General features: G+C 34.0%; 1 protein-coding gene across 1 annotated transcript in view; it reads right to left on the reverse strand.

The window, feature by feature from the left end:
• Nucleotides 1–2,121: 2,121 nt before the first annotated feature.
• LOC103601833 (activating signal cointegrator 1 complex subunit 3) overlaps nt 2,122–16,951 on the reverse strand; it is a gene marked incomplete at its 3' end in the record, with an annotated part of 160,779 nt that continues 145,949 nt past the window's right edge. The window contains exons 25-26 of the mRNA XM_008586243.1: nt 2,452–2,563; nt 2,122–2,256 (exon numbers count right to left, since the gene is read on the reverse strand). Of these exons, the coding sequence (XP_008584465.1) occupies nt 2,122–2,256; nt 2,452–2,563 (247 nt within the window). The remainder of the gene's footprint in view (nt 2,257–2,451; nt 2,564–16,951) is intronic.

A 16,951-nucleotide genomic window follows, 5' to 3' on the forward strand; every position in this document is an offset into this window, starting at 1 on the left:
TGCTATTCTTAGAGCACTACACTGAGCTGATGACTTAAGTCAGTAGCAAGACCCAAGTGTTTTTCATGGTTTATTAATATGGCTCATAGTTTATCTACATATTGATACATATACACACACACATACATATGCACACATACATATATAGAAAGGTTGTCAGTAATGTTAATTATTCTATTAGTATATCCTGTCCTTAGAAAGTGTCTTACACATTGTAGACACACAGTAAACATTTTTTTGGATGAATCAATATATAATTTGTGGGTAGAAAGGTGACCAATGGACTTTAATATGGAAAAATGCGGAGTAACAAATAAAGGATAAAACATCCAAGAGATACACACTTTAATATACTCAAGATATTTCTTTAGACAATTTCCTTTAGCTCCATAGTATTTGGAAGAATTCAGTTTCATCAATAAACTCAGAAAATGCCTGCTGCCTTTATCTTTCAGTCAAAAGGACCATAGGAGGAAGAGATTACAGTATATCATTGTTGCTAAGGAAATTATTGTGGGGCATTTATTATAATTATTATAATTATCGAACAAAATCTATACAAAGATGCTCGAGTTTACCTTACACATATTTGTAGATAATTTGTTTTACTCAGTTACTCACAGAAGAGTTGACTTTATTTTGGTAAAAATATAGCATAAGACTACCATACATGGTTTTACACAATGTAATGCTAGAAAGAGAAAGACCAGCGACAGGAGTGGACAGACCTCTTGTTCTGATCTATGCCGTTTCATAGAAAAGACTGAAGCTCAGGGGATAATGATTTAATTCTCTTTGTACTGTATATGTTTTTTTTTTTTTTTTGTATTTTTAGTGGGGTGGATGAGGATGTAGAATGTAACAGGCATATGTTTTTCACAAACCTCCTTTACAATGTATATCTAGTCTTAATATATGTTCCTTCGTACCTCCCACCCTAGTACTTTCCATTTGACTCTGTGTGTGTGTGTATGACAAGAAAGGCAGTAAAGTAGAGTAGTTAAGAGCCCATACTCAGGTAATGCAAACTACTTACTTGCTGTGCAAACTTAGACAAGTTGGTTAGTCTATAAAATGGTAATAACAATGGAATTTATTAATATAAAATGAGTGGATGCTGTGAGGATTAAATGAGTTTATCAATGTAAAAATTGAGAAACTGAAAAACTGTGAATGGAATATCAAATCTCATTAGAATGATGAAGCAATAGAGAAGAATTAAAAACAGAAGTAAGTGAACTCCCACAGAATAAGTGAATTTATAAGAGAGGAACGTTAAAGACATTATAGTCCAATGGCTCTTAATTTTTTTTAAAAGCACCAACACAGCTGATGGATAAGATATCTGTCAGTATATATGTATATCCTGACTAATGTGTCAAAAAAATTTTGTAGTAAATTATTACACTTCAACTCAACAAAATAAAAAAAAGCCAGAAGTATACAGTATGTAGAAAGGAAGGTGGAGAAACACTCCAAATAGTAATTTTAACATCAATATCAAATTTAGTTCTTAGCTTCCTGGCAAAAAAGGAAAAATAAACACAGGAGAGTTTTTTACAATGTGATATCTCTTTTTTTTTTTTTTTAAAGACGGGTATATGTGGGGGTAGGGTGAAGGTGGAGATGAAACAGCTTTCCTTTCCTGGCATGATTCTAAGAGAGTTTAATCATATCGAACCTTATGTAAAGAAACTTTAGTAACATTGTGGATAAGTATTTAACAGGAACCATCCAAGAGAAGTAATAAGATAAGCTTTCAATTATAATTCAAAGATGCCACTATATCTAAAGACAGGGTGACTGCCTGGATTACTCAGAACAGCCAAATTTACAACTATTATCCTGGCTTAAATAAGAGTGCCCCCATTTCACTCTCAGAAGGATCCAAGTTTGGATGATGAATTACATGGTCACCATATCTATGGGCAACTTAGTACCATAATGTGGCTTTGTAGTGACCTTGTTTGATAGAGGAAGGACTTCATAAACAGTTCTGTCAAATTTCAAGAAGAACTAGATGGCAACAATTTAATACCTAAATTAAAAGAGAAGGTATGAAATATGTAAAAGATAGTCTCTTTATATTAAAAAACAATGTAATAACATCATGAAACTCACACTCAGAATTGAAAGCAATTCTTCAGTACTGCATTCAGGTTTCAAACGGTCCTTGAACATTTTAACTGTTTGGTGCTTCAAATAGTAATAGGAGGCAATTCGGCCATATGTCAGAGGTTCAATGCTCCGATTATCCTATTTCAAAAGAAAGATGAAATGACGAAAATAAAAAGCACAATGGAAGTACATACCTTCATACAATTAGTAATCCATACTGCAGGTTGCCATTGCAGAAATTTTGTTAAAAATTTTGGCATCACTAGAAGCAAAAGCCCTCTTGTTAAAAAGCTGGTAATCTTTTCAATTAGAATATATATGACTACATCTTACCTCTCCCATTTCAATACAATAGGAAAGTTCCAATTCAATTAAGGACTTCTCAATCAGATGGGACAGAAACTTGTTCACAGAATCATGGCTCACATCACCCAAACTGTAATAGCTAGAAAACAGGCAAGTTTTTTTATTAGTTTCAAGATATTTTCTATTAAAAGTATCACCTCAGTTTCACATGTCTCTTCTCTTTTTGGAATTTCAAAAACATTAAATTACACTTATAACAACTCAAAGAAATAAACCAAATGCAATTACCATTATCAGTTTACAGACAAAAAACCCCACAGTAAGGTTTGTTGACAGTGACGAACAATGATAGCACATTAAAAATATGTAAGATAACCACTATGCATTAGGCAAAACCCATAGAACTGTACAATACAAAGAGGGAGCCCTCATATAAAATTAAGTAAATAATAATATATCAATATTGATTTATAATTGTAACAAATGTACCACGCTAATATAACATGTCAATAACAGGAGAAACCGCATATGCGGGAAGGTATGGGAACTATCTATACTTTCTGCTCAATTTCTCTGTAAAATTAAATCTGTTATAAAAATTTAAAATAAGTAAAAAACAAAAACTATGTAAGATAAGTTGATAAAATTCTGCATCACATTAAAAACACTAACTTTCCTATTTTAAAACTGGCATTAGTTCAGTTTTCACATCTACACCAAACTAAAATTATGTACCGAGTTCACAGACTGTGAAGTGTGAAGTGTGCGTGTGTAGGTATAAATATATACATATAATCCCCTTTTATTATGAAATCTATCCTCGGTAACTTCACAAAATTCATAGAACTATAGATTTGGGAGGTAGATGAGTTCTTTTAGGAAATTTAATTAATTTTTGTTCTCCTAGAGCTTAAGGAATAAATGTCATCCTAATGAGTAGAAGAGACATCATCAGGCTAAAAATAAAGCAGTATAACTAAGCTGTAATATACAGAAAATGCATTGGTACAGCTCTGTATATTTTCCAGGTAAAAAGCTAAGGACATGCAATTCACCTGAATGCTCCTCCCTGCAACTCTGAGAGGCTCTTGGCAAATACCTATAATCAATAGGAATCTGTTATCTGGAAATAGATTCAAAGGGTAAAGGACTACACCCACCATTATGACAGTTCTTTAATTCCTACTAAGTGAACCCTGCACCCTAGTCAACATGGAGTTTTTATATGCCCTACCTCCCCTTTCACCATTCAAATCAAGAAACAGGAGTGGAAAGTGGTCTTAGACAACAGGTTCTTGTCATTTAAACCCCACCATGAAAGTTCACATCTGTACAGGACTAGAAAGGGTATATTCATAGCCTGGGAAAAGGGTGTTAACAATCTCAAATGGGAGAGGCTTAAATGTGACAGGGATGGAGAAACACTGTCAAGATAACAAATTTTTGTTGATTTTTTTCCCCCTTTCTTCAAAGAGAAAGACTTGGGGCCACCAAATTAAAAAAAAAAAAATTTAAAAACACACGATTTTTTTCCCCCTTTCTTCAAAGAGAAAGACTTGGGGCCACCAAATTAAAAAAAAAAAAAAAATTTAAAAACACACAAAGCAGGACTTAAATCATGTCAGGATATATTTTCATTAGAAGGAGATATAAGCACAAATGGCTAGGTGTATCCAAATATGAGAGTCTCCACTGAATAAGAATTAATGAGACTACTGGAATTAATTTGGAAAAATAATTTTTCAAAAAAAAAAGTTACTTTAATTTTAGACAGTAGAAAAATTGTTGCTTTTCCAGAAAAACTCTTTTCATGGACCACAGTAAAACAATATTTATCAATGAAGAGTTATATAAATAAATACCGAACTCAGTGCTGTCATTAATTTAAACAAAATGTTCAAATTTATGTCTACCAGGCACATATGTAAGTAAAAAAAAACAGCATTAGAAACAATTAGAAAATATTTCTTTTATCTGGAAAATGACTAAGCAGAAGTATTTAGTTAGAATAATGTCTTCTGATTTAGAGGTGAAAATAAAAATTCTGGCCATTCAAAGCTCCATAAAAGAGACAGATCTCTAAAGACATTCCAAACTATTAAAAATATATATCTCTTTCATTTTTTTAAAGGAAATGAAATTCATCAGTCAAACTTTCTGCAATGTAAGCTCTTACTTTGTATTTCACATTCTTTTGGCTTTGGCAAGCCTATAAATTTTCCAGTACTATTTTCAGCTGTCTGTAGTAATATACAGTTGATAAAGTTATTTCTAAATTGAGAACACTGGTAAAAATGTGCACAAGTTACTGTATAAGTAGTGTCATTTGTAATGAAAAAATCAAACTATTATTCTTTATGCAATTAAAATTACAGAAAGACATTTTGGAAATAATATTACCATGAAAAACAAAAACTTAAAATTTCATTTTTATCTATACATTTATTAGGTTATTTGGAAAAAAAAAATCTCATGGATGCTGCTACTGATTACCATAAGCCATTATCCTATAAATATAACTGAAAACAAAAACTTAAAATTTCATTTTTATCTATACATTTATTAGGTTATTTGGAAAAAAAAAAATCTCATGGATGCTGCTACTGATTACCATAAGCCATTATCCTATAAATATAACTGAAAAGACAACTTTAACATTTTATGCTTTAATAAATAAATTTGGTACACTTACAAAGAACATTTAAGACCATCAATGACAAAAACTTTCCTTAAAAAATTACAGGTTCTTTTCAACACTTATTTTACTCACTGTTTTATTTTATTCACTGTATTTACAAGACATTTTGATGGGATAATATCCCTTCTAAAGTTTGTTTATTTAAGTCCACTGGGACATTTTTTAAGATGACTAATTTGTGGCTTTCATCCAGGTAAAATATGGTCAGGGTAAACATTTCTTAAACATATTAAATAAGTTGTCAAAAAGAAAAAAAATCAACTAAAGCATGTCTCTGAGAGTACAACAAACTATCTAATGACTTCGCTAAAACATTATCCATAATCTAACCTGTTAAAAATTAGCACATGTCTTTGAGCAGAAAAACACTGAAAACTTTCAGATATTTATTCTTAATATAGTTTTTTTCTAAATGTGCTCACCAACATTCTTACTGACTTGCATAACAGCTGAAAATACAAAATTCAGTTCAGTTCAAGTAATTGAACTTCACTGATCTTTACCAAATATTATTGTTTGCTAATATTTGGACTGAAGTTCTAAGGTCACTTAAAACATTTTCAAAATTATAAAAGTAAGATATTGTTACATCTTAATTAGATGTATAATTTGCAAGACAGTGTAAAATAATAAAACAATGTAAATGAAATTTTTTTTGTCACAAAATTTCGAAAGTTAATACATTCTGACATTTTTCTGTGTCTAAAGAATGGAGTTCAGATTTATATGATTTATATTAGTAGCATACTATGGCTTTCAGTTCTATCCACTTTTCAGTTATCTCACAGTTTCTAGTCTAAATAAGTATAAGCATTTAGTTTAAGACATTACATATCATTAATTTCAACAACCACTTTACTACCTTGAAAAAGCATGCAACAGCTAAGTAAAATGGTCTGTTTTCATGTTGTACTCTCAACAGTACAAAATTTATAATTTACTGATTATTTAAACAGAAATATTACACCACTGTTTAATTACAGATGAAGGATACAATGTAGTTTCATGCTCACCGCATTGAATCATCAAGTCATTATCTTCTCTTTCCCATAAACAGACAGCCTACCTTTTTGTCAGCATGCTATTTCATTTATTTCACAGAGAAACCCAGTTTCACAATAATTGACTTGTCAGGAGCTCTAATTTATGAGACTGAGCTCTGTAAGATTTCTCTATATTGGGCTCAACCTGCACACAAGCTGGGTTGAATATTTACAATGCTGTTAACAGGTGCTGAGTTGTTTAATGATTCTAATAGCCAGAAGCGTACTGAGAAAGCCAGCGGGATCACAATTACAGGCTGTTTGAACACAATTACTAGTCCCCTGAGAGGTGTGAAAGTCAAAGGCAGTTTGATACTGACAGCATCTAGCACATGGGCTAGACAAGCTAACTTCTATTAGCAGTCCATTGGGAAAAAGTCATAACAAACCTCTCCCTGTCATAAAAATTTACAAAGTTCATAAAATGTAATCAGAAACTAAAACAACTTTTCAAAAAATTATCTTTAAAAGATCTATCAAAGGACAAACAAGAATACTACAGATGAAACCTCAAGCTATCTTTTTCCACTCAGCATAAATGAAATTTCACCAGCTGACAATGAAAGATATTTTTATAGTAATGTAAAACGCAGATAAAGTTACACCAAACAGTTTGGATTTAATGTGAATAATGGCAGCCATTTCCTGTTTAGTTTATGTAAACCTGGCCAGATATCTTGCTGGGAAATTTTTCATCAGTATTGAAATGTTGCTGCTATAACTGTCAGTACTGGGAAGTCATTTGTTACAGCACCATGTTTTTTTATGTTCAGATTATGCAGCAGTAATAATGACACAAATAATGAAAGTGGTTGCAGGGACAGCTGAAACTACCATGACATTTTTGCCCCCAAAACATTTAAAAGCTTTCTCAGGGGAAAAACAAAGTAAAACTGAACATACAAATTGAATCCAGAACTCAATTTGGAATATATTGAATTTTACAAAAGCACCAGTACATGTATTTACATACATTCGAGCAAGCTGATGTATATATGTATGTGCCTACATATGTATTTATACATAAATCATATATATTTACATGCATATATTTGCATATATATACATAATATATATACACACAGGATATAAACAGATGAACCTAGGAACAGTGGTTGAAATCTTTGTTAATGTAAATTTTACTTTTGGTATGGTGTGGTGGGGGCTTTACAGTAGTATGATTAACTGAAGGGGGTTGGGGAATCAGATCATATTTATCTATATATGAATGTATTTTGAAACTGGTCTTCCTTTTCTATTGTTAAATAAACCTCAATCTCTTCGTTACACAAGCATGCAGGCAGACAAGCATACACACCTTTCCTGCCCAAGAAAAGTCAAATCTCAACTAATCGCACTGGAAGATAGGGAGTATTAAGAAAAAATAAAAACTACAATTTGAGACAATGATTTTAGCTTTCTTAACACTTTTACCAGATCTAAAAATAAGTAGAAGAAATTTGCCAGTTTCCTCTGTTTGCTTCCAGCTTTAAGGAAAGGTGATTTTAACACAGAAAATAATAAAAAGATATAATCAAAAGCCAATCATGAGGATATGAATAAAAGGGAACCCTTGTACACTGTTGATGGGAATGTAAATCAGAACAGCCACTTTGGAAGACAGTATAAAGGTTCCTCAGAAAACTATATATATAAAATTTATATGTGTGCATGTATGTGTGTGCATACACACACGCACACACACAAATAGAAGTACCACATGATCCAGCAATCCCACTTCTGGGCATATATCCAAAGGAACTGAAATCAGTATGTCAAAAGATGTTTGCACTCCCACGTTGTCTGAAGCATTACTCACAATAGCCATGATATGGAAACAAACTAAGAGCCCATCAACAAATGAATAAATTAAAAAAAGATATGTACACAATGAAATACTATTCGGTATTAAAAAAGAAAAAAAATCTGTCATTTGCAACAACATGGATGAATCTAGAGGACATTATGTTAAGTGGGTTTTAAGCTAGGTACCAAGAGACAAATATTGCATGACCTAACTTATACAGCAGTCCCCCCTTATCCATGGTTTCCTTTTCCACAGTTTCATTGTCCACCACAGTCTGAAATTAGGTGAGTACAGTACAATAAAATACTTTGAGAGAGAGTCCATATTCACATAAATTTTACTATAGTTTATTGTTATAATTGCTCTATTTTATTATTGTTAATTCTTATTGTGTTTAATTTATAAATTAAACTTTATCATAGATATGTATATATAGGAAAAAACATAGTATATATAGGGGCTGGTGCTATCTGAGGTTTCAGGCATCCACTGGGGGTCTTGGAACATATCCCCTGTGGATAAGGGGGATATGGAGATATGTGGAATCTCTTTTAAAAAGTAGAACTATTAACAATAACATATTGCATATTTCAAAACAGCAAGAAGAGAAGATTTTGAATGTTTCACCATAAATGATAAACATTTGAGGTGACAGATATGCCAATTACCCTAATTTGATTATTACACATTGTACACATGTATTGAAACATCACACTGTACCTCACAAACACGTACAATTATTATGTGTCAATTAAAAATAAATAAATTAACAAAAATAAATAAATTAAAAAAAAGTTGAACTCATAGAAGTAGAGAGTAGAATGTTGGTTAGCAGAGGCTGAGTGGGCAGGGGGAAGTGGGGGGCAGGGAAAGAGGAAATGTGTCAAAGGTTACTTAGTTTCAGTTAGACAGGAGGAGTAAGTTTGATGATCTATTGCACAGCAAGGTGACTAGTTAATAATAATGTATTGTTTATTTCAAAATTACTAAAAGAGTAAATTTCAAATGTTCTCACCACAAAGAAATGATAAGTATGTGAGGTGATGGATATGTTAATTAGCCTAATTTGTTCATTCCACCATGTAGATAAGTAATGAAGTATCACACTGTATCCTATAAATATATACAATTATTATCTGTCAATTAAATTTTTTTAAAAAAGAAAACTATGTCCACACAAAATCCCTTATGTAAATGTTTATAGCAACTTTATTAAAAGAAAAAAAAGAGTCTGCTGTGGACTGAATGGCCTCCCCAAACTTAATCCCCACTGTGACAGTATTAAGAGGGTGGAAATCCTATCACGGTAATTGAAAGGTGGGGCCTTCAAGAGGTGATTAAATTGTGAGGACTGTGCCCTGGGAAATGGATTAATCCATTGATGTATTAATGGTGGTCATGGGTGTGGTTCTCTTGGCTTTAAAAGGAGAGCACATGAGAGACTCTCTCTCTGCTCCTGCCATTTTACCATGTGATACCCTGCATCGCTGTAGCCACCACCAGGAAAAGGCTCTCATGAGATGTGTTTCCTGGACTTTGGACTTCACACCCTCTGAAACTGTAAGCAATAAACATTGTTTATTTCCAAATTATCCAGCTTCAGGTGTTTCTGTTAGCAGCAGAAATGGACTAATATAGAGGCAATAAGAAAAAAGGTTGCAGAGCTTGGACTACAGCTGACAAAAACTGATGATTTGTGTTTTGGAGAGGGCATCAAATGAACAAAAGTGCCATACATTCAGAATTAGTATGTCATAGTTTCTGAAAAGAACACATTCTTCAACATAACACTGAAAAGAAAGGTGGACAGGGAGTGTACATATTTGAGTTCTGGACTAGGTAACTTTAAGCCTAGTGATGTCAAATGTGATGGAATTCCAGTGCTGCCTTTGCCACTTGGAAGCTGTGCTACTGTGGGCAAGTTGCCTAATCTCCCTGAGCTTCAGTTCCTTCATCTATAAAATGGGGATCAAAACAGTACTGAGTAAGCTAAACTCTTGAAATAGCACCTCAAATACAGCAGACACAATAAATATTGTTACTGTAGATTTTTTTTTTTTCCTTTTTGTCTTTTTTTGTGACCGGTAACGGGATCGCAACCCTCAGTGTTGAGCCCGCACCACGACCGGCAACGGGATCGCAACCCTCGGTGTCGCGCCCGCACCACGCTCAACCAGTGAGCGGACCGGTCTCTATATGGGATCCGAACCCTCGGCGGGAGCGCCACCGCGCTCCCATCTACCGAGTGCGCCACCGGGCCGGCCCTTTACTGTAGATTTTTGTTTTTCACTTTATTAATTTCAATTTTTATTTTTACAAATTCCTTCCCTGCATTTATGTTTTGCTATTGTTCTTCAACTAGTTTCCTGAGATGAATACTTAGTTATTTTATTTTCAAGCATTCATGTTTTCTTTTAGGTTTTTTTTCCTTTTTGTCTTTTTTCGTGACCGGTAACGGGATCGCAACCCTCAGTGTTGAGCCCGCACCACGACCGGCAACGGGATCGCAACCCTCGGTGTCGCGCCCGCACCACGCTCAACCAGTGAGCGGACCGGTCTCTATATGGGATCCGAACCCTCGGCGGGAGCGCCACCGCGCTCCCATCTACCGAGTGCGCCACCGGGCCGGCCCTTTACTGTAGATTTTTGTTTTTCACTTTATTAATTTCAATTTTTATTTTTACAAATTCCTTCCCTGCATTTATGTTTTGCTATTGTTCTTCAACTAGTTTCCTGAGATGAATACTTAGTTATTTTATTTTCAAGCATTCATGTTTTCTTTTAGGTCTCTAAAAGATATAAATATTTCTTGGAATTGTTTTGGGTTAAACTATAGGTTTTGTTTGCTACTTAGCACTTTCGTATTTGTATAGCTTTAGTCTGTACCTTTTGTTTGGATTTCACCTTTCATTGGAATAAAAGTTTTAGAATCTCAAGGAGTTAGAATTACATTATACACTGAGAATGTACCCTTATGATCTCTACATTTTGAAATCTGTTGAGATGTTTTTGTGGTCTAGTTCACGGTAAATTTTTATAAATAAAATTTCCATAAATGTTGGTAAGTACTGCATATTCTTTTTTAGGGGCATATGTACAAAGATACAAAAAATTCAAGGATAATAAGTGTTATCCAAATCCTCTATTTTAAAAAATATTTATCTCCTCGACATGCTGATTTTTAAAGTCTCCCAGCATGACTGAATTTAGTTGGATGGTAATTTTAATTGGATTTCTATTGGTTTTTGCTTTATATACTTTATTGCTATTTTTAGTTATCTAATTTTTAAAAAACTATTATCATTCTTTAATGATTATGCTTGTTAACAATATGAATCACTCTTATATGTCTTTTTTAATTTTTTTGCCTTGAAATTGGTTTTGTCTGATTTTAATTCTGCAGCTATTACTTTTTCTTCATTATTATTCTCCTTCACATCTTCTTTCAATCCTTAATTTTCAACTTTTCTATGTCATTTTGATTTGATATGTTGTTTGTAAATCATGTTTAGCTGGATTTAAAAAAAAATAATCTGAGAATTTCTGTCTTACCACAGTCAAGTTTAAATAATATATAACATTTATTATTATAGTTGACCTGACTTAGGACATGAATAGATCCTGTCTGTACCCTGCCCAAAAACCCCTGCAATGCTTCCAATTCCATCTGGAATGAAAGTCAAAGTCCTTCCCATGGTCTGTAAGGTCCCACAAGACCTGTACTACCACTAGCCTTCTACATACCTAACCTCACATCCTGCTACTCTGTCCCCTTCATTTGTTCCACTTCAGCCACACCTTCTCCTTGTTGTTCCCTGAATACATCAGGCCTGCCTGCTTTAGAACATTTCCTGTTCCCCTGGCCTAAAATGTTGTTTAGAATTTATGTGGTCAACCTTCTTACCTCTTTCAAGTGTGTGTTCAAATGTCAGCACCTTTAATGAGGCCTACCCGGAATTCCTATTTAGTATTATAGTCCCCCTTTCCCCCAAGCTCCACCTCCAAGGCTCTGCCAATCTTCCTTATCCTGTTCTCCTTTTTTGCAAAGCACTCATCATTGCCTTCTAATATACTTTTAAATTCATTGTCTCTGATGAAAGAATGCGAGTGTCACAAGAGCAAACGTTTTTGTTTAGTTTATTAATATAAAGGTAGTTCGGAAAGTTTGTGGAAAAATAGAATTAAAAGTTAATACTTATCTTTCCATGAACTTTCTGAAGACCCCTTATACATCTTCAAAATTGCTAGAACAGTGCCTGGAACATAGTAGGGACTCAATAAATGTTTACAGAATTAAGAAATATAAATTTATTTTTTAAATGCTTATATCTTACCATTTTAAAGGGATTTTATGATTTTTGAGGCTAAAGGTCATTACTTATGTTGCTACTACCTTCCAACAGAACCTAATACAGTTGCTAATTTTAAAAAACAAATTATTGCCATATCTACCCTAGACTGATTAACTCACATAGCAATGGCTTGGTTATAGCCTTCTACTTCAGAATAACAATGACAGTCTTAGTCTTAACCTAGCTAGGTATCTCAAAATATGTATGGGTGGCTACTAAAGGAACTAGCACACATAATATAAATGGTCAAGAGTGGATAAACTATTGCCTCCTGATAATCGACTGAAGCTGTATTTATCACTATGCAACTGGATTTTTAAGGCTGTTAAGACTTGGCTGGCTATAAAGGCTACAGAGGGTACTGCAGGCAAGAAGAATGACAGCAAAAACACAAAGAGAGAGGAACCTCTTTCCCAAAGGTGGTGTGAGTTAATGTCTCCTTCGATCTATCCTAGTCCCCCTTTGTGGTGGTGGTGGGGAATACCCACCCTTCCTTTGGGGCAGTAAGAGGGCAGGGAAAGCAGCCATCCCAACTACTAAGTGCCCTAAGCTAATTTATTAAGATGATGTGCCTTTCTGATTCCTAGTCTCAAAATTTTGCCCTTCCTAGACAAAGATAGCCAACAGATAAAGTAGTTGAGGCAACGTGAACTAAGGAATACTTGCTTATTTACACGAAATACACAGACTACAACTACGTGTGAGCAGGACATATTCTAAGTTGTCAATACCCAAGAAGTTCCCTGGATGAGAGGCTCAGCATAATTTCCTTAATTTATAATCCAAGTACACCCCCTTAAAATTTCATAGTTTGTCCGCTAAGTTGTCAATACCCAAGAAGTTCCCTGGATGAGAGGCTCAGCATAATTTCCTTAATTTATAACCCAAGTACACCCCCTTAAAATTTCATAGTTTGTCCGCTCTGCTAAGCCTCCCTAAGCTTCTTGTTCTACTCCTAATTACTATTGTTTATTACAGTTGCATGTGGATTTCTCACTATAATATTATTAAATAGAAGGCAATTTTGAACCAGAACAACAGGGAGTAATGCTTACTCTAGTCCCTCTCTGTGGGACCTCCATTATGACTGGTGTCTCCAACTGTGCTCCTGGCTCATCTTACTCTCATGGTTGAAAAAAATGTAAACACTGAACAGTTTCCTACTCATTATCTAAATTTAATGACTTATTGCATTCTATGTCTACTTATCCAGTTCCTAGAGAATACACTTAATTTCTAGTCAATACTATCTGACAGTTTACAAATTTGGCTAGTTTGGGGATAGACTGCAAGCAGGTTACGCACTTAGAGAACTATGGAAGCAAGGGAGAGAGAAAATTAAAAGGCAAATTTGGAATGTTTGAAGTTAGGATGAATAGATGCCGAGTGATAATATTAACAAAAGAAAGTAAGTTAGATTAGAGGAAGAATTTGATAGTTATATCATTAATTTTTAGACATGTTAAGTTTAAAATGATGGTGTGATATCCATGTGGCAACATTCTGAAGTCTGTTGGAGGAGTAAAACTGTAAGTAGATAAAGAGCAGATTGGAATAACATATTATGGGTCTTTCACATGCAGGTGATACTTTAAACATAGAAATGACCTCTAAAGAAGAACCTCTTAATATTATGCACTGAAAAGAGCACAATATCACTTCTACAATATTCTTGCCAAAAAGGCATACTTGAACTTAGTGATGAGGAAACTTCAGCCAAACCCAAATTGAAGGACATTCTTCAAAATAACTGGGCAGTGTTCTTCAAAAATGTCAAGGTTATAGCAAAGAAAGACTGAGGAAATGTCACAGACTAGAGTGAACTAGAGCCAGGAAAACTAAGTGCAGTGCAGGATACTAAACTGGATACTGGACAGGAAAGAACCATTAGTGGGAAATCTGAATAAAGCCTGTAGATTAGTTAACAATATTGTATTAATATTGATTTCCTGATTTTGATAATTGTACTATGCTCACGTAAGATGTTAACATGAGGAAGCTGGGTGAAGGGTAATACAGTGCCACTTTGTACTATTTCTGCCATTTTTTTGTCCTTAAATTTTTTCAAAATAAAAAGTTAAAAAAATTTTAAGAACAACTACGTAAGATGTTAACATGAGGAAGCTGGGTGAAGGGTAATACAGTGCCACTTTGTACTATTTTTGCCATTTTTTTGTCCTTAAATTTTTTCAAAATAAAAAGTTAAAAAAATTTTAAGAACAACTAAAAAAAAAAAGATGCTCACACAATGCAATGTATGTGGATTCAGTAAGGAACTATTATTTGCTAAAGAACTCAGTTGGCTGCAGAGATTTTTCTTTTGTGTGGCAATAAGACAAGCAGACTGAAATGATTAGGCTCTCAGTCTCTAAACTAGACTCTTCAGGATGATATAGACCAGTAAAGCAACTGGCAGGGAGTACAGGATAACAGTTCACTAATGGACATTAATTATGTTCTTCATAATTAATACAGAACTAGAATCGCTTTATTTATTTGATTCTCAACACGACTCAGTGAGGGAGGTAGGCTGTTACTCACTTTCCAGATGAAGAAAGTCTAGCTCAGAGAGGTGGCATAGACTCAAGGTCACACAGTTAATAATAAGTAGTGTTGAAACAAGAATCAGTATTCTGATTCCAAGCTCAAAGCTCTTTCCATCACATTAAATACCTCTATTCTTACGTCATAGGAACAACAAATATATCTACAGTTATACACCAAACCATTCCCCCAGCTTCAAATAAACAGTTCTGGATCATGAATCAGAAAACTTGGTTTCTGGTAGTAGTTATGGGATCCTGGGCAAGTTACTATTTTTTCAACACCAAACAAGAAGGATGACCTAGAATACATGCAAAGTCTAGTCTACAATTCTAACCCTGTCATCTGTTTACTGTGGTAAATGTGCAATTCTGGATGGCTATCTCATTAATTTTGCAGCCATGTTCCCAAAAAACACTTCATACCTAGTGCAGATGCTCTAACAGTTGAAGAAACTCTGAACAAAACGTTACCATATTCTCAAACCCCCATCTGTGTAAGTGAAAATGTTGGCTGAAAAGAAATTTCTTAAGGTACCAACAGGTAAGATTTAGCAGTAACATTTTCATCATGACTTCTCTGTTCAAAATTTTACAAAGGTTTAATATTTTCTTACTTACATCAAGAATATTACTCAAATTTGACCCTCCCTCTATTCCTACTGTATCTGTTAAGGTCCTCATCTTCTTTCTCCTTCTATTAAATGAACAGCTTTCTAACTGATCTTCCTGCTGTAATTGTCTCCTTATTCCAGCTTATTCCCTACCATAGTGCCATAAGTATTGGAACAAAACATAGATGGAAATAAACATAGGCTGACAGGAAGGAAGAAGTAGCTTTCAGGAGGAGAAGAGAACAGCCAAAAGAGGTTGGATAAGAGCAGGCAGTAGAAGAGATACCTTGGAGAGTAGGAACTTCATTTGGTGATGTCAATCCATGTTTAAAAACTTCCAGTGGTTTACCACAGACAATAAGATCAGATGCAAACTACTTACTTAGTCCAGCATATAGGACCTTCACCCTCTTGTGCTTGGCCCACTTCTGGTCAATCAAGCTCTGGCTACATCAATTTTTTTCATATTTTCTGAACATTTACGACCCTTTCAAGCCCTGAGGATTTTTGCCCATATAGTATTTTTCTGCCTGAAGTGCCTTCCACCTTTTCTACTCCTGCTCCTGATTTAAGATTTGGATGAACTATCACCTCTTCTGTGAAGGGCTCACTCTCAAAGGTTTAAATACAGTTCTCTTAGAGTACTTATGATTTACATTGTAATTATTTATATGTGCTTCTTCTATACTAAAGATCAGCTCTTGAAAACAGGGGATGATGTACTTATTATTATGCCTTAGTGTTTAGTGTAACATCTGACAAATAGTGAGTGCTGAACGAAGATCCAACATACTGCCTGGAATAAAAGATACTCTGCCACACTCAAGTTTTATTTTTTATTGCAGGGTTCTTATTAATCCTTACAAATGCCTCACAAATTTCTACTCTTACAAATTTACAAGCCTCACTCTTTTCTGAATTCCAGTTGTACTTAAGTCAGTTACTACCATGTAGTTGAGCACATTTTTTAATGACATCGGGAGTCTTGTCTCCCAACTATACAGCAAATTCCTTAGAATATTCTAAGGTAATTAAGTTAAGTAATAAATGAATACAATTACTCATTTTCTAATATACCGTGATCATATCAAAGATATTATCTGATTCTGTGGGCAAATTCATATACCTAGAATGTCCAAAGTTCTGACATTTTTGTATGTACCTGAATTTGAAGTTTATTACTTCCAAACATACCTTTTTTTTCACTGCAAAATATCAAGGTAAATAATTGGCCTTTATAGAATCTTTGCACTTACCTGGGGTTCATAACAAGACGTCGGAAAAAGTAAGTCCAAGTGATATAATCCATTGCGTCTTGCTTAGATGTTATTGTACCACCAGCAATCTCCGCATTTAAATGGTCAGAAAGCACTCCTAATAAGCTATATAGTGAACAAACCATGAGATATATACATGAACATTCATTAAATGAAACACACTTAAATTTAACTCACATAGTTAACATTCAGA

Source organism: Galeopterus variegatus, unplaced genomic scaffold, assembly GCF_000696425.1.
Source record: "Galeopterus variegatus unplaced genomic scaffold, G_variegatus-3.0.2 Scaffold3899, whole genome shotgun sequence".
Classification (NCBI taxonomy): Eukaryota; Metazoa; Chordata; class Mammalia; order Dermoptera; family Cynocephalidae; genus Galeopterus; species Galeopterus variegatus.